Source organism: Hakea prostrata, chromosome 4 (assembly GCF_041222555.1).
Source record: "Hakea prostrata isolate BN-2017 chromosome 4, UWA_Hpros_2, whole genome shotgun sequence".
In the NCBI taxonomy this organism is placed as follows: domain Eukaryota; kingdom Viridiplantae; phylum Streptophyta; class Magnoliopsida; order Proteales; family Proteaceae; genus Hakea; species Hakea prostrata.
The window spans coordinates 56470397-56494189 of record NC_142603.1 but is presented as its reverse complement, the minus strand read 5'-3'; the positions used below and the strand labels follow the sequence as shown (position 1 = coordinate 56494189).

The following is a 23793-nucleotide window of genomic DNA, read 5'->3' as shown; positions in this document are numbered from 1 at the left end:
AGAAAAAAAAGCCATTTTTAATTTCTTTTCCTGTTCCCAATGTATATTTTTCTTTTGCGGCGCAGGTAGTCCCAGTGTATCGTTATATATATATACTTATATAGTTTGGTTGAATTTATCGTTATAAAATATAAAATGGAGGGATTATGAGATAATATACAAATTAGGATTTCCTCCAATGAGAAAGGAGAGAAAAAAAAAAAAAAATCAGTACCGAGAGTTTTCAAAAGTACACGTGGACACTTGTTATAAAATCATAAAACCAAAACTCAAAAGAAAAGATCCGAAGTCATAAACACGACAACGCACCTTATCTTCCAACTTCCCAGTGCATACTGGATACATGTTGGTAGTCAGATGAGTCCATACTCCATAGTTCCCAAGCTCGCCTGCTTCCGCTGAAGGATCCCTTGTGCAACTAGCTTATTCTACGCTCTGAAGCAACGCCAAGGGTTATGGAAGAGAGTGGAAAACCCGAGATTAAATTTTCGAATTCGAGCTGAGCATCGCAACGAGCTTTGTTTCAACTTTCAGGCTTCGTACTTAGAAGCAGAAATGACAGCGGCCTTGGGGTCGCATCCGGTGGTGAAAAACTGCCAGTGTTTTGTCCCTCCTCCTTCTAAACAATTTCTCTCCCACAGTCATTACCATCCAAAGTCCGCAATTGGTACCTCCTTTTTCGGCAGAGGTCCCCATCACATGTGCAGTTTCGGGGCGAAAGTCTCAAGCTTTAATGGTTTCAGAAAGCGGCGATTGAGTCCGATGGCATCTTTGGGAGGTCTCCTCGGTGGGATTTTCAGAGGGACCGATACAGGTGAGGCTACGAGGCAGCAGTACGCTGCAACTGTTGGCTTGATTAACGGAATGGAAGCAGAGATGTCTGCGCTGTCCGATTTGGAATTGCGGGATAGAACTTCCTTGTTAAGGGAACGAGCCCGCCAGGGTGATTCTTTGAACTCGCTCTTGCCTGTGAGTTTTGAGAATTTACTGTGCAAATTAAGTGTTTTCAGGGAATAATGCTTTTGCTTTCATTTATGAATAGATCCTTGTCTTTCATCTCATTGAAGCGTATGCCAAAGAACTGGACAATAATGATAGGTCATTTCAAATTATATAAGCCCCCATCCCTATCCCCTACTTGTGATCAACCAACTAAAATGTATCACAGAATAAGAAAGACCCAAGAGAAAGTTTACAAACAAGGAAAATAAAAGGATTTCCTCACAAACTTTTAATTACTGGTGTGTATCAACTCAAGTGATTGGAAGTCTATTTGGCCATCTAATGTCCTTGGAGGCTAAACTTTCTGCTATTATCATGAGTCTTTTAGTCTCTTTCCACTGCAAGGTTAGACATTTTTCTTCCTTGTCCATGTCGTCCAATTTTAGTTTCCAAAGCTTGCCTGTTGTCTCTATAGACTATAAGCTCCTTTAGAGAATAATTGCTGAGTAGGTAGTCTCAGCAAGCTGAGCAACCACAGATTTTTAAGCTTTCTAGTTTCTTTTTCTAGCACAGTGCATACTATATATTTGATGTTTCCCAGGAAAGTATCTACTCGTTCTAAGTTCCAAAACAGTCCCACCACCACTTGTACCTCCAAAAAGTAAAAAATGAAGAAACCAACCTGGTTTATGTGATGTCATTCTTAATAATACAGAAAGATTATCCATGCGATTGTGAGAGATCTGACATGGGAGGTGCAGTGACACCCATGAGAAAATTCTCTGCTTGCTGACACAAGCACCACAATATGACAATATTTGTTTGGCAGTACAGGGATCTTGATTAATGTATACACTATACTACTTAACTGAAAAAATTATTTTGTACTTTAGGGTTAATCTAAAATTTTAAGTTCTGTTCACTGTGCTGGAATTTCTAATGCTAAAAGGGCTGCAACAGTTTGCTTATTTTCTTTATTGATCTGATACTATCTCAGTGATGAAACAAGTAGCTTCTTTTGCTCCTCTTATTGGCAGGAAGCATTTGCTGTAGTAAGAGAGGCTTCAAAGAGGGTTCTGGGTCTTCGTCCTTTCGATGTGCAACTGATAGGTATGTTGGATTAGACATCTGTTTTTACTTGTTTTTTAAATTTCATCGTCACTCCAAATTATTCCTTCTCCAATGACAAGAAATCAAGTGCACTCCAAAAATGGAGTAAAAAACATGGAACATTTGTCTCCGAACTTTTTTATTATTGTACATTGGGCCTTTAGAGTTAGGAGTTCAGGTCCAATTTTATAGTTGACTTTTTGAATCATGCTTATGGTTCCGATTTGTTTCCATTGGTCATGTAGGTGGAATGGTTCTTCACAAGGGAGAAATAGCTGAAATGAGAACTGGAGAAGGGAAGACTCTTGTTGCTATTTTACCAGCTTACTTGAATGCGCTAAGTGGAAAAGGAGTTCACGTCGTTACTGTTAATGATTATCTTGCACGGCGAGATTGTGAGTGGGTTGGGCAGGTTCCACGATTTCTTGGACTGCAGGTTGGACTAATCCAACGTATGTTTCATTCTTTGATTTTTCTTTTTATTATTGAAAATCATATTTTTCAATTGCTTTTTTTAGATTGCCTTTACTGTAATGGTTTGGTTTTCAATTAAAAAAGGAAAAAAAAAAAAAAAATGAAGAAGAAAGAAAAAGAAAAAGAAAACAATTCCTTTTCATTCACTGGGATGTTGGCTGACTTCTAGTCATTTCTTTATAAATTGTATATGTATTTTTTCTTCTTCATTTCGAGTTACATGTATACTTGATTTATAGATTGTTAAGCTGTTAAGCTTTTATTTTTCTTTTCTGTGGTTTAAACTTATTTAAAACTTTATCAAAATCATTTCTTGTTATTTGTTTTTTATTTTTAAATTGGGTTCTTATCTAATGAATAATATTGGTCAGTCGTTGTATGTTCTATATTATCACTTCGCCTTTAGTCTGAATAAAGTTAAAAGATGGAATCCATGATCATGTCACCAAGGGGAGATGTGCTAACTATGATTATGAACAAAATGAACTTACTTAAAATAATAAAAGCCAAAAGAAAAGCATCTATACACTCCCATGAAGAGATTACTTGCTTGCACTCAAATTGTGAACAGGAGAAGCTTCTGTGGTACCTGGATGATTTTGAGCTGCATCAATTACATTCTATTCTTGTCATTCATCATCAGACTAAGCTCTTATTTTAATTTTTTAGATTTTAATGACAAAGCATGGTTGAACTTAGTGGCCATTCAAGAGTTTAATTTGCATTTGATATGAGCATCTAGTCAGAAGGTGACTGTAAATTAGTTAGGAGAAAAAGTGTTTAATTGCATAAGGCTCCTGCTACTGCAGGCTGTGAGGGCCAATATGAGTTGCTTTACTCCCTTCTTTGCAGGAGGGTCTGTTTCAAGTTATGAACCTGCAATAGCACAACTTAATGTTGTGCCATGCCTGCCCAATTTAATTAGTTGGTGGATGATTTTATGAACTATCTTTATTCATAATTTCTTATAATTGTATTTAAATTTTATTTCTAGAACCAGATGGGACACTCTTGGTCATGGGTTCAAGTCCTAGAAACAGGGGTAAGAAAGCGTACATATGACCTCCCTAGTCCTTGCTGAATGCAAGAGCCTTGTGCGCTGGGTACGACCTTTTTCTTTTTTTAAATAAAAATCCATTATATAGCAATAATTCTTGGTTTCTCACTCAAGGGTGCCCCAATCACTGCCTTTATTCTATCTGATCCATCCCTTTCAATTTTCAAGTGTTGGCAACATGTCAATTTCATATATTTTTTCTATTCTACTACCCTAATCTGTCTATGTTAGTTTCTTGATGAATCAAATGGTTATGATCTATTACGTCACTCAACATGATCAGCCATTGCTGGAAAGTTCACAGTCAGTGGACACCTCCAATAATGCACAATATATATATATATATATATATATATATATATATATAATATATATATATATATATATATATATATATATATATATATATATATATATATATATATATATATATATAACCTCCAATAATGCACAATATATAAATGTATCTATATAAAGCTCAACATTTTGCTTTATTTATTTATTTTTTGGTAAAACTGAACTCAAATTGCATCTCTGATCTTACAGCAAAATGTTTGTGCTTGCAGAGAATATGTCAAATGAACAGAGGAGGGAAAACTACTTGTGTGACATCACCTATGTTACCAACAGTGAGCTAGGTTTTGATTACTTGAGGGACAACCTTGCCACGGCAAGTAAATCATCATGGGCATTGTCATTTTTAGCTTCCCTATTAGTGCATTCCAGTAGAATACCCTTACCTTTCTTTTTTGCTCTTTGAGAGCTTGTCTGATGAGAGTTCCTCTGATTGATACTTGCAGAGTGTTGATGAGTTAGTCACGAGAGGTTTCAATTACTGTGTAATTGATGAGGTAGATTCTATCCTTATTGATGAAGCAAGGACTCCTCTCATCATCTCAGGACCTGCTGAGAAACCAAGTGATCGTTACTACAAGGCTGCCAAGATTGCTGCAGCCTTTGAGAGAGATCTGCACTATACTGTGAGGAATAGACTTATCACTGATTGGATTACAGATTTTAATTGTATTAACATATTCTGTGGTATTGTTAAAACTAGTTATCCACTATATATCTTTTTTTTCTTCTTCTTTTTTTTTTTTTTTTGGGTGGGGGGGTGGGGATTTTATAGTGTAATGGGTGATGTCATATGTTTAAAAAGGATCAGCCTAGATGGTCAAGTTAATTATGAACCAGACCAAATCCTTCAGGGTCATTTAATCGTCTTTTATAGGTTAAAGATCAGGCTAAAAGCTGGCGATATTGACAGCTGGTTTACATGTAGTGACCTAAGAGTTTTCCATGTGACCTCTCCGTGGCGACCCTGCCTGTCGGTTGCTCCCTCTTCCAACCTCTCTCCCCTCTTAACCTCTCCTCCAAGCTTCCTTCTTGGGTGTCAAGGCCTCCAACTCTCTTTTTCAGGTCTGCCCTTTGCTCTGCTAGGGATCTCACCATCTCCACTTTGCCTCACCTTCCTTGATGGGCTTCTTGATTCTGAAATTCGCAATGAGAAAACTGCTTGGTTGGTTACTTCCTTGGGAGCAGACCTCTCTTCAATAAATTGAAGTCATCCCTTACATACCAGTGGTTAGCCCAGAGGACCTCTAACTCTTACCTCCTTGAAAATAGAGTTGCCATTTTCAATTTCAATTTCTATGAAGAAGATGATATCTGAAAGCTCTTAAGGGCAGTCCTTGTTCTGTGGAAGAATTCCATCTTCCTTCGTCAATGGGATCCCCATCTTCAGCTCAACAAGGTTGGTTACCAATCTGTCCTTCTATGGATCGTGCTTACCGGCCTCCCTCTCCACTATTGGTGTGAGAAAGGTCTTTGCATCATTGGGTCTGTTATCAGCAAACACCGTTATTGTGATACCAGAACCAAAAAGATGGATGGGCTGTCATTCACTCATATGTGTGTCAGGTCTCTGCTGAAGATACTCCCCCATCTTCAGTCACTATCATGGATAATGATCACTTTGAAAGGCTTCCAACCCTCTGTTTCATTTGCAAAGCTTTCGATCAGCTCACGCAAGCCTCCATTCCCAAGACCCCCACTTTTGGTGTGTGTGAAGAAGACCCCTGTATGAAACACCCACTGTTCATATGTGCAAAGTTGATCCCAGATCCTCTATCCTCTGCCCCTGGCCATTCCAATAGCCCATGCTCCCCATGTCCAGCCGTGGCCAGAGAAGAGGCTGCAATCATAGAGTCTCTCAGCATCAGGCTCTCCCTGAGGCATCCTTTCTCAATTCCGTTGGTTTCTCCAATGGTGCTACTCTTGCCACTTATCTTCTCACCATTCGCTGCTAACCTTTCCTGCTCCTCAGACTGTTCAAGTAATCTCCCACTGCCTTCCTCAAATTGACTATGCCTCTGCTCCTAGTCACTCTGTTGATTTCTTCTAGACCAGATTCTTTGAACCAACCTGGGGATTGCCCTATTGCTCAGAGGGCTGGACTAGACTTCCTTGATCTCTCCTCCTTCCTGCTCTTGCTCTTCCTAATGCTTCCTTGTGGTCCTGGCTATTCTTTTCTCTCTCCTCTCTGGCCCGGCCCACCACCCACCTCTTTGGCCGATCCTGCTGGGCTTGACAGGCTAGATCCTTCTTTTCCTTTGGCTCACTGACGTAACCCTTCCCTCCTTCCTTGCTCATCCTTTTTTAGGCCTTTTTAACATTGCCTCCGGGTTGTCCTGCTCCATGCCCTTGGCTAACGTCCACCCACTCTTAGAGTTCATACCTTTAACCCTAGCCCCTCTCCTTTGCCTAAGAATCATCCCTACATTGCCTATACCCTACCTGCCCTGGATAAGATTTTGCCTATGAGCTTGGACATCATAAGTCATGCCTCAGATGCCGGATTAGAGTGTTTTCATTTAAATTGGCCTTGGTTGTCTTTTGAAGGCTGTATATTTTCCCTTCATTTAGTTTGCCAATTTTGTTGGGATCTTGTCACTTTTTCTAGTCCTTGGAATTCTTTTGTTTAGCCTTTTTGCTTGTATGTTCCTGCACCTATCGTTTCCTTGGTGATGACCTCATTTTTTCATCCGAAAAAAAGAAATAAAAAAGGAAAAAAAAGAGACTTGGTTAAAAAGTTGTATTGTCTTTGATGTTTATAAAAAAATGAAGTTTTTCTTTATCTTTCTCATGTGGGACACTTATAGGTTGACGAGAAGCAAAAAACTGTTCTGCTCACTGAGCAAGGTTACGAGGATACTGAAGACATCTTGGACGTAAAAGATCTATATGATCCTCGAGAACAGTGGGCATCATATGTTCTGAATGCAATAAAAGCAAAAGAACTCTTTCTTAGAGATGTCAACTACATCGTCCGTGGCAAAGAGGTTCTTATTGTGGATGAGTTTACTGGTCGAGTCATGCAGGTAAAGTCTAATTATGGATATGCCACTAGATTGTGATATTGTGTTATAGATCTGAACCAATTTCTTGCACTCCCAGTATTATACCAAGACAAGATGATTCTTGAAGATTCCCCCCCCCCCCCCCCCCCCCCCCCCCCCCCCCCCCAAAAAAAAAAAAAAAAAAAAAAAAAAAACTCCTCAGCATCTCTCTTCTTCTCAATTCTTTATTCTGTTTAATACCTCTCACTGTCTCTGGTTTTTCCTTTTTTTCCCCCTTTCCTTAGGACAGTGCATCTGTCCCCCTCTCTTTGTTCCAATAAAATCTTTATTTTTATTTTAACCCTGTAAAGATGTAATATGCAATTAGACAAGAGGAAGATTGGTGAAGGATTCCCTGTTCACCCACTTCATTGTTTATATTTTCAATCATTCAATTACCAAATAGATTTCTAATTCTTGAAAATTTCAAATTGTTGCAACCAAAATAATCTTCATTTCCTGACCAAAGATCTATTTGTTGACTATGTCGTGAAACCATCCAAAACATAAATTGAAATCATACCAAATCAGCCCCATGTTAGGGAATTTCTTGGGAAATTTGATGAGGAACCATATAAGTAGGATTTGGAATTCCTGTGTATCATTTTAGATGATCGAACTCTTAAGGACATAACACGAGACCTAGGGTAAGTGTAAGTAAAAAGTTCAACAAAATCTCATCTTGTATTGTCAACTTCCACCCTATCTAAGCCATCTTGTCATACAATTGATATGGATGTAGTTGAAGTAGTTAATCCTGTAACCCATAGCCAAGCAATAAAATTGTAGGAATAAGGTCAATGGTCAAGTATGGTAACCATGCAACCTACTAAAGGCTGGAAAATCACAAGCTATGAATGGGTACTTAAGAAAACGGGTCTATTGAAAGTTAAGGCCCAATTAGTTGCGAAAGGATTTGCCAAAAGTAAGTTAAAGACTGCTAAGAAACCTTTTTTGACAAGTGAGTTTTATATTAGAGACAAAGTACAAAGAAGACATCCTCCTAGAATTCCTTTAGAAAGAGGGGCAAGGAGAATCCAAACAAGGAGGGCATTCCCTCCTAACCAATATCCCGAACAGGAAACTAAGCCAAATTACAACCTGTAATAAACATGTGCTTCCACATCCCTTTGAATCAAAACAACTGGCTCTTTATGGGATTGTATAGGATCCCACCACACTTGTTGGTGCCTTAGCTGACCCCTGTCATGTAGTCTGCTGGCTGTTTGGTTCTCTCCTCACATGCCTCAACTCCACCTCTGTCTGCATGGCTGCCTCTTGCAAAATTCTCCCTTTCATAGCTTAACACTTCCAAGGCCCTTGGATAGTTCCATTAAGAATATCTACTGCTAATCCAGAATCAGATCTGATGGAGACCTCCAAATACCCTCTTGAGTGCAAATTTGGATCCCTCTTACGTGTGGCTTGCAATTCCATTGTCAAGACCGATAGCTTTTCCCCTTTACCAGCATATGCCATTATTTGACTGCCTGAATTATTCCTTAGACTGCTGAGAAGCTTGGTCGGTATGTAGCGTATTTGCCTATGCTAGGGTAAATATTAGACAATTGTGTATATCTTGGAGTATTAGTTTTTCATCTTTCTCTTCCTATGTCATTGACATGTTGTTAACTAATAACTGGTAAAGATCTAAAGATGCTAAACGAAGCCAAATACTTGAACTCTGTACCAAAAAGGTTTGGGAAGTAGAATTGCAATTCTTCACTGTCTCCAATTATATTGGGAAACTATCATCCTCAAGGTCAGGAAAAGTTATATATACCTTATGGCTTAAGCAGTAGTAGTTTGTGGTTCATTGTATTGTATACTCGGCCAGACTTAGAAAATCCAGCCAGTCGATAAGCACATATGAAGGCATTGAGATTAAGCAGAGCGAATAATGAAATTTATTGCTTGACGTTGATTTTTAAGCAAAAATGCTTGGGATTCATGGATATTCTGATACCATTTGCAGAGGTGACAGAAACAACCTCAAGACTACTTGCTGACATGTTTATATTCACAAGTCCAACCATTTTTTGGGGTAGCAAGAAACCAAGATTTTCTATAGGGCACACGCCAGAAGTTAAGTATGTCGCCTGTAGTATGATAGCTATTCATGTAGTTCAGATAAGACGATTCTTAATAGATTTAATGGATCTTGTAAATGGACTAGTGAAAATATTTTGTGATAATCAAATGACAATATGATTGATTTATAGTAGCATAAACTGCTCAAAGGGAAAACATGTAAAAATACAATAACATTGCATATGAGATATGGTAGAAAAGGTTGAGTTCACGTTTGAGTGATGTGGAATCCTATTCCTTGATAAAGTCTACATCAACCATGTGAATCGACAGGACTTGGGATAATCTATATGGAATAGATTCATCATGAAGGAAGCCCAGGAATTTGCTTAGAATAATTTAGATGGAATACAAAAATGCATCATGATGGCAGTCCCCAGAATTGGGGAATGTGGGACTTTAGAAGTCTTAGCTTTGGAACACAAATTCATCATGAGGATTGTTGATGGAATTCGGGTACATAAATCATGATAGTTCTTTTTTGGATTTGGATATAATCTGTTCTTGGTTTTCAGAAATTGATTGAATGTGTCGTGATAGTTTTACCTGGATTCAGAAGTGTCACTGTGACTGTAACTGCATATTGATGGTTGTTCCTGGAAATAGGGACTCTAAGCATAAATGCAGCTAGTATGGTCAAATGGAAGATGCAAGTATCATGATAGTATATTCCAACAAATGGGGATGTGAAGTGTACATGCGGCCAGTGTAGCCAAGTGGGTGATGTTAGTGAGGTCGCCATCTGACCTCACCCTCTTTGATGGGGAATGGGTCAATGGACCCTTTGTTTAATGGATATAAACCGGAGAGGTGGGATTTCTAGTTGTGGAATATAGTTGCTGTTAGTGAGTAAATCATTTTAACAGCTATAAATGGAGACATTCACAGACTTTGTTAGTTGGTGGTTTGCATGAACATTAAACTATTTTATAATCATCTAACAAGACCATGTGTTTGATTTGATCGTTTCTAGCTTCAAATTTATTTTTTCCCAACTCACTTTCTTTTGGCAGGGAAGAAGATGGAGTGATGGACTTCACCAAGCAGTTGAAGCAAAGGAAGGTTTGCCAATTCAAAATGAAACAGTAACTCTAGCATCCATCAGCTATCAAAACTTCTTTCTTCAGGTGAGATCTGGGACCATTTCCTTTATTTTTCGTTTGCTAAAGCATGTTGTCAGTTATTATCTTTCCATTCTAACCTTTGATGTTAAGTGATACAGTTTCCCAAACTTTGTGGAATGACTGGAACAGCAGCAACTGAAAGCACTGAATTTGAGAGCATATACAAGCTTAAAGTCACAATTGTTCCAACAAACAAGCCCATGATAAGAAAGGTCTGTCTTACAGTTGTTCCATTTTCCAGTGGGAAGAATTCTAGTACCCATTAGTTTACTGTATTTTATTTATATTTTCTTTATATGTCTGACTGGTTTTCCTACGAATACAAAATACGATAAAGAGAATTTTTTTTTTGTAGTTTTTTGGGCTGTTGTTTAGGTGGTGGGGGAAAATCAGGGATATAACTCTGTAGAGTTCATATTTCATTATCTTTGTATAGTGTTGATTGATCTACAGAACTTGTTAGAGCTTCATTGTGTTCTGGTACTGCAGCTTATGAAGACATAATAGCTGCAAATTCAAACCCCCCGTTCCCCCCCCCCCCCAACCCAAAAAAAAAAAAAAAAAAAAAACCGAATAAAAAAATACAATAAAGAGAGATTTTTTTTTTTGGGTAGTTTTTTGGGCTGTTGTTTAGGTGGTGGGGGAAAATCAGGGATATAACTCTCTAGAGTTCATATTTCATTATCTTTGTATGGTATTGATTGATCTACAGAACTTGTTAGGCTTCATTGTGTTCTGGTACTGCAGCTTATGAAGACATAATAGCTGCAAATTCAAACCCCCCGTTCCCCCCCCCCCAACCCAAAAAAAAAAAAAATCGTAAAAATTCTTATCAGTGAAGCAAATCAAACCTATTTTCAGACGAAGATGTTGCCAGAAAAGCCCACACTATTCTATGGAAATTAGAAATGTCGAATTTTAGCTGTGGCAAGGAGAATAACTCTGAGACTCGCTATATCCTCCCAAGGACCTCCCTAACATGCTATTGACCTGGATTTGACTTCGCTGGTCGTACGGGCAAAGCTGCAAGCAGATAGTGTGGTTTTCTTGCTCTATTGGCAGCGTGAGTTATCCACAGTGTCTACCGCTAGAGCCATATTTTAGTGAAAATTTGCTCGAGAAGAATGAAATATGGCAAAAGGTGGATTCACTCATGAGCAAGGTTCAAAATTCATTTCATTTCAGTGTTTCGACCAGGTTGAGATAGTTTTAGCAAAACCTGGTCCAAGATTGTGCCAGGTTTTGCTGAGCTTTAAGGCTGATTTTGACCTGGTTTTTGGTGGATAGCTTATTTCAAGGCCAATAAACACATTTCCAACGTTATTCTTTTACTAAAACGTAACACAAATTGGTCTTCTTGATTTGCACATGCTTGGTTGTATATAGACATAAATAGAACACCCCAGGTGTAGTCAAATCTCAATTAAAATTACAAAACTCCAACTCATCATAACAAATACAAAACCAAACAAAATCCTCAAGACCTAGGCTAATAGAAACTGCTATGTTGGCCTTGCTCAATCTCATTGTAAGTCCATCGGACCTGAAGTGCATTGCGCTTGATTGTGCCACATATGCACCCCATGACTCTAAGAAGTACCGAACATAAATCAGACACCACCTTCATGTATGTGACGTCATCAGCAATGCCAAGCATGCTTTTGCAGGCAACAATCTCGAGTTTGCCCCTTCATTTGAGCAAGAACAGAGTCGAACGATTGAAAATTACAAAATGGAACCACAACGGGGGCTTCTGTGTCTTGCATGAAATTGTTGAAATTACAAAGAGCCCCCTGAAATTCTTGAACTTTCACTGATACTTCACCAAAATTTCCGAAATTTCACCAAAATAGTCGACAATTTAGTCAACTGACTCAACTTCATTTTGCAGTCGTATCTCGTTTCAGTGATCTTGAGATATCCATAATCTCGCAAAATGTCGCAAGTTGTCATACCATGCTCGTGAGTTGGCAATCAAGAGAAAAGGACCTGTTTGCCTTTTCTCTCCATGGAGCAGAGCTGCCTTGCTGACAGCTAAAGGGTGAAGGAAAAATAAGAAGCAAGTCTTGAGGGAGTAGGGAACAAGAGTAATGGCCTGAAAAAGAAAGGGTAGGGATTCACTTGCAAAGTGAGAATGTGTGGTTTTAAAGAAGTTAAAAATGTAATAATAGTGAATAGGAGAAATAATAAGTAATACGGTCTGGGCTTTGAGAAAAAGAATGCAAAAGCGATTCCCATAGTAGCGGCAAGTGAAATGGGAGCTGCCTATGCCGTGAAAACGGGGTTGTGGGAGAGCAATACAAGTGTCATGCTGCTAGGCGAAGCGGTGGAGTACTGCACCCTAGATGGCGAATCGGACCAGACAGGTGCAGGGAGCTCGACCGCCTTACCCGTCATTGAAACACAAGCTGGAGACGTATCGGCCTATAGACCCGCCAATGTGATCCCCATTACTGATGGACAAATCTGTTCGGAAACAGAGCTCTTTCATTGTGGAATTAAAGTACAACAAGTATTTTGGGACCATATTTACTATCATGGGATGGCAAAGCACTACTGCTAAATAACCAAATAAGGTAAATGAAGTGACTCTTTTTCCTTTGCCCTTTTTTTAGGGATATGTTCCCTTCTACTGGGAATATGCTTGACTGGTCTTTGGTAATTGTATTTGTTCTCTAACAAATAATTGTTGGATGTCTAAAAGAAAAAACAATTATGAGATTTGTGTTTCCCTATTCCTTTCTCAATATAAGGAGCCATGCTCCAGCATATGATGATATGAATTGTTGGATAGATACTTCTAGAATACCACCTGTTGTGCAATGAGCATGTTTTTGATACTGTTTTTATTACTTTTGTCTACAAAAGATAAAGTTATGATCTAACCAAGCTTATTGAGCTAAATTATGTAAATATATAGATTTTAGTTCTACCGAATTTAACCCGATCTATTCACTAAAAATGACATATAACTTAAAGAAACTTTAAGGCATGAGATGCTCATAGTGAGTCTGTGATGTGGAGTTCAAGAAATTTAGAGTCATATTCCTGTCTTTTATTTCTAAGAGCTGTTGATAGGCTTTGGAGCCTTGGCTTATTCTGCATTTGTGGCCCGATAGGCTGCCACCCAGCTTTATTTACAAGCCTTTTTAACAGACAGGCTGAGCTTTGCCTTGAAGTTTACAAAAGAATACCCTCAAGCATGGCCCACGTATTTAGACAGTGGGCTTGGCTTAATTAGCCCTTCCATGTTGTCTGATCCTGGCCTGGGTATAGCGGTATAGCTAGTTAGTTCATAGGCTGGATTCCCAGTATGTCTTCTTTCCTGTACACAGACATCCATTCTTCAGTATCCAAATCCCTATTACTATTGAAGCATGTTGGAAGAATAAAGGGCCTTCTGTGGGTTGTTCTTGAAATGAATTGGACATTTCGAACCTGCTTCATTTGGGGTGGGGGTGCTTGTTGCTTTCCTAGGTCTGCTAACTAGATGAATTCATTCCCCTTCTTTTCTTGAAACTTTGAAGGTGGAAGACAAGAAGATGTCAAGCATATTCTTCTGTCTTTGTCACCTCTCCCTGCTGGTGGTCCCAAGAATGAGATATCTGCAGAGTGATGGGATCTGAGGATATTTAAGACACGTGACTAAAATATGTTACTTACATATGAGAATGTTTTGTCTCATTGCATATTTTTTCCCCATTTCAGGACGAATCAGATGTTGTTTTCAGGTCAACTAATGGAAAATGGCGTGCTGTTGTGGTGGAAATTTCTAGGATGCACAAGACAGGCCGCCCTGTACTTGTTGGCACAACCAGCGTTGAGCAGAGTGACTTGTTGTCAGAACAGCTCCATGAAGCTGGGATTCCACATGAGGTGAGGTCTATGTTTTCCAAATTAACAAGATATCATCCAAGTAGACTTAAGGATGAATATAGATTTTTCATCTACAAAAAAGGGATGGTAGGGATATAGGGATTTCACCAATGTCAGACCTGACCAAATTAAATGCCACAGAGTTGATTCACAAGGCAACTAGGACCCTAAGATTTGTTTGTTAGCCTTCAAGGGTTTTAGGATTGCTATTGCATAGTACAAAAACTCACTGGTATCTCATTAGTATCTCCTGTTTTGGGATTTCAGGACAAGAAGAGTGGCAAGTTAATATCTCAGTAGTATCTTAGATATTGCTGCAAGCCACCTCAATATATCTCTGAATTTTACTGTAATTTGATGCTTCCTACCTGAATCTGGCTTTGACTTTGGCCCAAAAAAGGAAAATTGCACCTTGGTGAGGTCTCAGTCCAACTTTGGGTTTTTGACCACCGAGTTGGCCTTCAAAACCGAGTTCTCAAACCATGGGTATTGGAGGTCATCATGTACTGCTACCAATCTGAAAGTCATGAATAAGGATTAAAGGGTTGGCAGTTGGGGTGAGCACCAATCTAAATGCTCCAGATCTGATTATATAGACATACAATTGGCAGATGCATTGAGAAAAGATTTTAATTCTACCAATAGATTGACCAATTCACTGGGTATAAAAGATTGGGTTGGTGAGTTGGTCCATCCTGTGTTGATAAGGATCAGATGGTCTGACTGACTTCATACCACTCTCCAAAGCAATGGTAATCAAGGCTTAAATCGGGTGCAGATATAACCACTATGGAGCTCTTCTTATTCTGTTATTATCACATCAAAAATCAAACCGAATAGAGTGGACTGTTAGGCTGGGTCATGAAGGGAAAGGCCTTCAGAAGAGTAAACTGAATCCTAACTGCAAGAGGGGCATACCTTGTCCTAACTAATATGTTGGAAAAAACCAGGGCCCTGATTGCTATCCTAAGCAAGGGAAAATGTTAATTTGATATGTCAGTTACTTGTCTTCCATAGCAGTGCAAATAACATAGCCCAGCTATTTCTGTCACTCTTCTGCATTTCGAAAACTACACCTAATATATTTCATTTGAAAGGTTCTAAATGCAAAACCAGAGAATGTGGAGAGGGAAGCAGAAATTGTAGCACAAAGTGGCCGTCTTGGGGCAGTAACTATTGCTACCAATATGGCAGGTCGTGGAACAGATATAATCCTTGGAGGTAATGCAGAATTTATGGCGAGGTTAAAGCTACGTGAGATGCTTATGCCAAGGTATTGTCTGACTTCTAAATTAGGGTATTTCAGTATCTCTTATATGGGCCAGTGGCCCCAAAAGCCACTTGATGGTAAAATTTTTGACCAGGCTTCTTTTCTGACTCTCTACCAGGTAGTGGACCTAATTTTTATGTGTTCCTGACAATGTCTGATGGATGGGGTCTTGTTGATTTCCCTTTTTAGATAATTGATTGATCATTGTTATAGATAATGAGAGATAATATGATGTAACATGATAGGGGGAGTCCCCCTATCGTGGTTTCCTCATTGTTTTGGGTCTTTGGTGTAAGTGGTTTCCTTATTGGGTCTTTGATTATTAGTGTCCTAGTCTAAGTGAGTTTGCTACTAAGCTTTTGGCTTAATTAGGTTAGTGTTGAGTTATATTTGAGTTTCCTTTCGTAATTCTATTTCAAATTATTATAAATATGTGCTTGCTGGTAGGGTAGAACACAGATTCTATAGCTCAGTCCAGTTCTCCAGTTATTCTCTCTTCTTCTCCCTCAATTTCTCTTTCTTCTTCTCTTCTAGTATTGGTTATAGATCTAGGGATTCTTTACAATCATGGTGTGACATCCTTTCCATTGCAGATGTCCTGGGCTCTGGGGATATAGGGTTGCTTTGTGCTTAACCACAGATTCATAGTTCGAACAATAGTCTATTCAATAGTGGATCCTGTGATAGTGTGATATCATTGTCATTCTATGGCCTTTTGATATGAATTATTGGTCATAGACTTTGCAGTTAAGATTGTGGTTCACTTTGAACTGCAAGAAATTCCAACATGTGGAATTGTAGACTAATATTCAAGTGTTTCATTTCAAAGCTTGCTGATTCATAAAATTATATTTTATACCATTTCTGAGTTGTAACTGAAAATATTCTGCAGGGTTGTTAATCCAATTGAAGGAGGATTTGTGTCAATCAAGAAACTTCCCCCAAAAAAGAATTGGAAGGTTCGTTTCTGAGTTTGATCTACTTGCTTTAGGGTTTGATGATAATGGCTGTCCAGATTGAGAGAATCGCATGGCTTGATCTAATTGTTTGGTATCTTCTTTTGGGTAAATAAAAGATTAGATACCAAACCTCCCCCCTTCCCCAAAAAATGGCGTATAATTTAAAGATGTTTTTCTCTTTCTTTTTTTTTTTTTTTTTTGGGGGGGGGGGGGGGGGGGGGGGAGGGTTGTGGGAGTGGGGGTGGGATGGGACTCAATCAAGTCAAATGGACCTGTTAGGAAGCAAAATGGAGGGATGAAAACCTTAGATAGCAATAATGATCTTGTTCCTTGGGGAGTAACAAAATGTTTAGGAGGGGCTGAGAGTTCCAAATCGAGTTGAGAGAATGGATTTGGAAGACCATCTACTAGGATCATTTCATGATTGAGCATGAGAGGTAGCAGCTTAAGAAACCGGCATACTGATGGTGTCATAAATCAATGAGTCAGCAAAGGACAACAACAGCTGGCTGTTGTTGGCCCTATTCTCTGTCAAAGGGAAGGGGTGCACCTTTTATCTTGCAAGGCAAGGGCTTGAGTCCAGATGGAAGATTTGAGGGGGAATGAAAAGAAGGGTGATTAGTGTCTTCAGTACCAAGCCAACAAACTACAAAGGGAGAAGGAAATAGGGACCAATATATGGTGTGGCGAAGAATTGGCTGGGAAGTCAAAGGTTTATTGAATTTGATCCAGTTAGCTGTGATACTCTATTCACATGTAATCGAAGCGTTATTGATTTCCTCATCAAATTGGATCCAGATCAAGATCCAATCCATTGACAACTCTATGGTGAAAATTTTGTCTTCTGTAATATAATTATTTATCAGGAAATTTCAGGTGAATGAAAAATTATTTCCATGCAAACTATCCAAGGAGAAGACTGCATTAGCTGATGAAGCAGTAGAATTAGCTGTGAAAACATGGGGCCCAAGATCATTGACTGAACTTGAAGCAGAGGAACGACTCTCTTATTCAAGCGAAAAGGTGAACTTCATACCTGAGAGGAACCTTAGTAACAGAAAGCCATGTTTCTCTTGGTAATAGAAAAGTATCATGTTAGTTGGGATTCCTCACCCTCTGAAAAGAATGGAATTTGCAATGGGACATCCCATTTGTATGATTTCAACAACAATCCTGTACTTGATCAACAGGGGCCGACCAGAGATGATGTCATAGCAAAGTTGCGGAGTGCTTTTGTTGCAATTGTTGAAGAATATAAGATCTACACAGAAGAGGAAAGAAATAAGGTTCTTTCTATCTTCTGATGAACAATGCTTCCAATGTCTAGATCTGGTAACGGACCGATGGTTGAGGCTGCTATTGATGATTCCTTTCTACAATTCCACAGGTTGTGTTAGCAGGTGGACTTCATGTGGTGGGGACAGAGCGCCATGAATCGCGTCGAATTGACAATCAGGTAAGTATTATTTCTTTGTTCCACCTTGACCTCACACACATTTTTCTAGGGATGTAATGATTTGGATAGGGATCAGATCTTATTATTGAATCTGGATAGTCCCTGCATGGATTCAGATATCCCTAAACAGAAACGGATGCAAATCGAGTTTTGATTTTTGTCTATTGGTTTGTATTCTAATCATGTAGCCAAGACCTTGCTCTCCCAATGGATAGAATTTACTCCCGATGCATGGTTTGGTCTGATAATTCTTATTCCCTCATTCTTCAGAGGCTGTTGAATTTTCAAAAACCTTCTATATCATTAGTTGGATTTCTGTCTGGATCTGATACTTGTATGGTGGTTATCGGCTTAAAACTTGGATACTCCTAGATGTATACGGATGAGTATTGACTTTACATTTTCAGATACCCATTTACACCTCTATTTTTTCCCTACAAAGACTTAAAATTCCCCTGAAGATATTTATGTGCTGACTTTTTTTATTTTTCTTTATTGTATACAGCTACGAGGTCGCAGTGGTCGGCAAGGAGATCCTGGAAGCTCTCGTTTCTTTCTTAGTCTTGAAGATAACATCTTTCGTATTTTTGGTGGGGACCGGATTCAGGTTTTAACTTGGAATCTCGGTGAGTCTTTTTTTGTTCTACAAATGGTATGAATTTTATAGAATCTTGTGTCTGCAAACTGTAGGGTTTGATGAGAGCTTTCAGAATAGAGGACCTACCCATTGAATCTAAAATGCTGACAAAAGCACTAGACGAGGCTCAGCGGAAGGTGGAGAATTATTTCTTTGATATTCGGAAGCAGTTATTTGAATATGATGAGGTCCTGAACAGTCAAAGGGATCGTGTCTATACAGAAAGAAGGCGGGCCCTTGAATCTGACAACCTACAATCTCTTCTTATAGAATATGCTGAACTGACAATGGATGACATATTGGAGGTAACTTACTGACCAAGTCTGTTACTTTTTGGCCAAAATAACATTCTTCCATCAATGTTCCAGTTGTAATCCCCTCTCGTTACCTGAATAGGCAAATATTGGTTCTGATGCCCCTAAAGAGAGCTGGGATATTGGAAAGCTTGTTGCAAAACTTCAACAGTAAGAGGAACCCTTACTTTGTGTTTGCTAGTTCCTACACCTGAACACAGTTCAAAATTGAAACATCAGGAATATTGCATGATGGAATAGAAACGAACAGCCCATTTTCCTGCTTGTATATTGGGCACAGGGAGTGACTGACCTCTGATTCAGCATGCAAGTGTTCCTACCAAGAAAATCTGTCACATTTTTAAGGCTTCTTTATGATCAATATGTTTTCTATGGGCGTTTTTCATCTTTTTTGACCACCTGTCTAGGAAAACAGAACAGTTGAGCCAGATGGTTATATTTTGCTGATTGGATCCATTATTTCTAATCTCCCTCTTCCTCTCCCATATGGACCTTATGGATGGTGAGTCTTTCCTTAGTAAACTCATTTTTCCCATCAAGAAGGGGAAGTAAAATGTGAATAGACAAAGACTCGTGGATACACACTTGTTTTGCGTCCTACTGAGCAGAATCAATTCACACGAAAATTTAATTTGATTTACTACTGGACCAGCCCCTACCAGTGCAGGGAGAATTTCTGAGAACCTACTGGCAATTCCTATTTGTTGTACTATCTGCAGGTATTGTTATCTGTTAAATGATTTGACACCAGATCTTCTTGAGAATAAGTGTTCAAGTTATGAGGACTTGCGAGATTACCTTCACTACCGTGGTCGTGAAGCATACTTGCATAAAAGGGTGAGTTTCTTCATAAACTTACAGAATATTTTTGTAGCCTCCAAAGCTCTAGATCATAATCCATTTGTTGCTGAAAATTTTTGGTCTAGTTTTGTTTAAATTACTACTATTTACTTGTTTTGATGTTATTCACCTAGATTCATACGAGTAAATGAGACACCTAGCTTTCCCTTGGAAGTTAAAACAACTCATTGATGAAACAGTGAATAATGGACTCTTTGTGGTCATCTGCCCCCATGTTTCAAAAGAAAGGGGTGGCTAGTCTCTAACATTTTGTATATTGTAACCTGTTATGGTCCTAAATATTCCTCCAGTGGAAATGCTATGCTGAAAATGTCCACTAAGAAATGGTCGCTGCAGCCTCTTCGTGTGTGTAACAGATTGTAACAACTCCCTGGAGAATATTTCTTTTTTTTTTGTGGCCTTTTCTAATTAACAGTCTCGAGACTATAATATTTGTTTGCATTGCATATGTCAGCTTCATAGAATTCTTCTTGAACCTGATTTCTTGAAATGAGTTGACCTACAAAAGCCCCAGATATTCTGTCTGTTTTATTTCTGTTTTCACTAAATGTTTAGGACATAGTCGAGAAGCAAGCACCTGACTTGATGAAGGAGGCTGAGAGGTTCCTAATTCTGAGCAACATAGATCGGTTATGGAAGGAGCACTTGCAAGCACTCAAATTTGTACAGCAGGCTGTCAGTTTAAGGGGCTATGCACAGCGAGATCCACTTATCGAGTACAAGCTTGAGGGCTACAACCTCTTCTTGGATATGATGGCTCAGATCAGAAGAAATGTCATATACTCCATATACCAGGTTTGTCTCAATCGTCATAGTAGAAATCATGATGCAGAAGTGACTCAGTGATTGACTCTTAATTTCTTATTTTTCAGTTCCAGCCAGTAATTGTAAAAGATAAACAAAAGCAACCAAGTGAGAATGACAATTCCGGCGAGCTAGTGTCACAGCAGAGGCAGTGATAAAAAAAAAAAAAAAATTTCCATTGGTCTTGCAGAAACATCTTGCCTAGTCTTGTTAGTTCCAGACATCCAACGAAGGAGACCTCATTTTGGGAGCCTCGGTTATATTAGATGGAGTGAAAAATGTGCTAGGAATATCCGAGTTTTGTATAGCTGGAGCATGTAAATTGGAGAGTTCATGTTAAAGCCATAGTTGGATCCAATCTCGTTGTACCATGTACCGTTGGATAAGGAAAATGGAGCATGCACACATGAAATGTAAACTGTTGTACCCCCATGGGCAGAAAACTTGCGAGATTTCTGATCTATGCTAGCTAAATTTGAATCGTCTGGGGGTGTGAAAATCTGTGACCATGCAGGAGTGCACTTGGCTCAGCTATGACCGGATTTTGGAGACAATTTTTCCTTGATTGCATTGCAGAGATTCATGGTGGACTGATGGTCATAATTTCACTCCCCTTTAAATTGAATTGAATTGAATTGTAATTGCCGGAATCCACGTCGATTCAATATCCGATAATGTTGCAGTTTGTTGAGTTGATGCTGGATTCGTTTGTTCTTAGAAAGAAAGATGCCAAAAGCAAAAGCAGGCGTTTCCAACCTGTTCTACATGAACTGTATGTTGATGATAGGGCCATGGATAGGCACTATTTCTAGCTTCTGTTTACGCCATATATCGATGTTGCAGCAAATCCCGGCACTGGAATCCTGATGGATGGAGAAAAAGCCTGCAAATGTTATTTTTCTGGACATGGACATGGATATGGACCGCTATGTTCTAATCTAATACCCAAACAATCTCTTGCCCGTCCAAAGCCATGGAGATGAAGTGACGATGTAAGCCACCAACCATACACATATGGTAGTAGATTGATATGTGAGGTTATCTCGAGTAATTTAGGTTTCGTAATACCGTGCATTGACAGACCACTGAGGATTTAACTGCATAATTTTGTTCTTTTCTAATAAATTCTTATAACTTCATGTTATTGACCAGTAATTGTGTTACTCACTAGAGATTCTTATTTTTGGTTGGGCAGTAGGCTTTGCTTAAAAGAATCACCAGAGATGAAATACACCACGAGACTTGTTTTCTAACAGAATAAGAGAATATCTCGAGTTCAACCAATTTGAAAAACGCCTTGAATTCCATTCCACTTGTAGGATTTGAAACCCAAGTCCAACCCAACCCTATGTAAAAATCTCCGCCCTAACCCAATCCGGCCAGCCATGATTAACACTAATAGGGTCAGGTTGACTCTTTTTAAAAAGTTTTGGTCTTACCAACTAAACAAATATAATATTCTGCTATTAAATTTAAGTATAACTTCGATAAAATTAAACTAACATAAGGGTCAAGTTGGCCCAAGGGCTAAACCTTGTCAGTTCATTATTCTGTTTATTCTGTAATCCAAGCCCGACTTTCGGGTTGAAAAAATCGGCTGGGATCGGGCCAGGCTCAGGGCAGGTTTGGGCCTGGCCAGGTCAACAGGGTTTTTCAACACCCTATCAACTTGCATATTTTCCATTTTTTTGGGCCAGACTTGCATATTTTCCTTGGTAACTCAAAAGCGCTGCCTTGTAGCTGCAGGGCCGTCAGATTTCAGGGTGGTTTCCTCGAGCCAGGCTTATCAAGTCGGCAGCCATTCCTCGTCTTCAAGCTGAGCAGACAGAAAAACAATAATCAGACAAATTCTTTCGTCTCAGAGCACTAACAAAAAATGGTCGGATGCATAATTTGAACGAAATACCGGAACACCGAGAACCAAGGCCATCTCATAAAGCTCTTGATAATTCTACCAAAAAGAAGCCCTTGATAACTGAACAGTAAAAAAAGAAGGAATCGATTTGATTTCTAACCATACAACCACAAATCAGTTACAACTAGGTTCCATTCCACTGGCATTACACGTCCCAACAAAGGGATCAACTAACATCTAATCTGTCAGGGCAAGTTTGTTGGTTTTCCTCTCCCTTTCGGAGTTGGGGGTGGCGCCCCCCAGCCCCCTTCTTCCCAAGACGCTTTCTTCTCTTCTAGGGGTTGGATGCTGGGGGAAAGTTGGGTTTGGTGATTGTCTAGTTACATATAATATACAAATTACATATCATCTTCCCAGGGTGCAGTCTACTCCTCACGTGCATGATTCACAATGCGTATCAGGTTCTAGGATGCTTGGGTCTGGAAGGTCCAGATTCACCGCTCACATTACATCGCTTTATGAAAGAATCAAGTGTTCCTTGCTTTGCAGGACTGCTTCTTGGCTGACTGACAGAGACCTCCAAGGTATTTTCATGACCATCAAGCATCTGTTGGACCAAAAATTTGGACAGGTGTGAGAAATAAATCTACAAGAAAACATCCATCAAACAGGAAAAGCATGGAAGGGGAAAAAAGAAGTCCTAGATTAATATAGCTCCATTAAAACAAGCACACCTGGTAATATATATTAAAATAGTATCACATTACCAAGCCCACTACAACTAATAATACTAGTTTAGGAGTCGGGGTTGTTTTAAAGGGACCCAACTAAAATGTAGTTAGGTTCTTCAGGTTCTAAGGAATTTCTAAGAACCATCAGTGACCATCATAGTGGGAAAAAAGTGGAGAGTAATGGAACAAGGAAGATGAAGAGGAGATATGATGGTTGTGAAGGAAAAAACAAATAAATTCCTACAGACTAAAAAAAAAGGAGAGTGAAATTACTATTTCAGATTTATAGAAATTTGAAGTTGACTCCCCCTGCCTCCTCCATATTTGAGAAAGGAAGCGTAGCTGCCAGCTACTCAAATATGGCTTCAGGCACCATCAATGGTTAACTCCACTCCACCAGAATTGATTCAATGGTAGTCCCCGTCTTTCATATTTTTCCAGTAAACACTGAAGCCTCTTAAGTCCAAAATAAAAGGTTAAGTTCCATATGAAATGCAGCTTTCCTCTAGAGCAGAAAATTTCAATGTGACGCCACTTGGTTATGTAACATTGGCAACCATATCACACTGGATAAAAATATTGGTATCCCTGAAGGTATGTATAAGCCACTTACTACAGATCAGGCAGGAACTGATCTTTCCAAGGTGAAATATTTTCAAAGCATAGCACAAGAAGGGCATAATGGAAAGTGTATATTCTGCTATCGATTTCAAGTTAGTCATTGTTGCCCTCGCTTGGGCCTTGAAGCAATAGATAACAGGTTGCCACAACTGATGCCATGACAAAAAAAGAAGTTTCAAAAGCAAAGGGAAGGGGCTTCATAAGCCAAACCAA

General features: G+C 39.1%; 2 protein-coding genes and 1 long non-coding RNA gene across 6 annotated transcripts in view; 2 read left to right on the top strand and 1 right to left on the bottom strand.

Annotated features, from left to right (window-relative positions):
* The first annotated feature begins 302 nt into the window (after positions 1-302).
* On the top strand, positions 303-20615 carry AGY1 (Albino or Glassy Yellow 1). Of its 3 annotated transcripts, XM_089153768.1 has the most exons (20): positions 303-969; positions 1980-2052; positions 2298-2504; positions 4150-4253; positions 4384-4563; positions 6745-6963; positions 10086-10199; positions 10295-10408; positions 13905-14072; positions 15170-15345; positions 16235-16301; positions 17178-17324; positions 17492-17587; positions 17689-17757; positions 18263-18364; positions 18448-18699; positions 18791-18858; positions 19428-19545; positions 20125-20364; positions 20442-20615. In XM_089153768.1, exons 1-20 carry the CDS (start codon positions 556-558, stop codon positions 20526-20528), a joined length of 3015 nt encoding a protein of 1004 aa, XP_089009894.1. In that variant the 5' UTR covers positions 303-555; the 3' UTR covers positions 20529-20615. The 3 variants fall into 3 exon arrangements, with proteins under 3 accessions (XP_089009894.1, XP_089009896.1, XP_089009897.1); XM_089153770.1 differs by lacking the exon at positions 17178-17324 and having other exon boundaries at positions 304-969; XM_089153771.1 differs by lacking the exons at positions 303-969; positions 1980-2052 and having other exon boundaries at positions 2399-2488.
* Positions 10988-12181, top strand: LOC149019783 (uncharacterized). Its single transcript, XR_016173133.1, has 2 exons — positions 10988-11402; positions 11436-12181. It is a non-coding gene; the product is annotated as an uncharacterized LOC149019783 (long non-coding RNA).
* A 1451-nt stretch (positions 20616-22066) lies between the features above and the next one.
* Positions 22067-23793, bottom strand: part of CHR18 (chromatin remodeling factor18) — an 85441-nt gene continuing 83714 nt past the window's right edge. For both annotated transcript variants that reach the window (XM_089153766.1, XM_089153767.1), the window contains exon 24: positions 22067-22835. In XM_089153766.1, the coding sequence (XP_089009892.1) occupies positions 22686-22835 (150 nt within the window). In that variant the 3' untranslated portion in view covers positions 22067-22685. The remainder of the gene's footprint in view (positions 22836-23793) is intronic.

Coding starts and splice junctions, on each gene's coding strand:
- AGY1 (XM_089153768.1), top strand. CDS start 556: ATGACAGCGGCCTTGGGGTCGCATCCGGTGGTGAAAAACTGCCAGTGT. Junction 970..1,979: donor CTTTGAACTCGCTCTTGCCT/GTGAGTTTTGAG, acceptor TCTTATTGGCAG/GAAGCATTTGCTGTAGTAAG. Junction 18,700..18,790: donor CAATGGATGACATATTGGAG/GTAACTTACTGA, acceptor TTACCTGAATAG/GCAAATATTGGTTCTGATGC.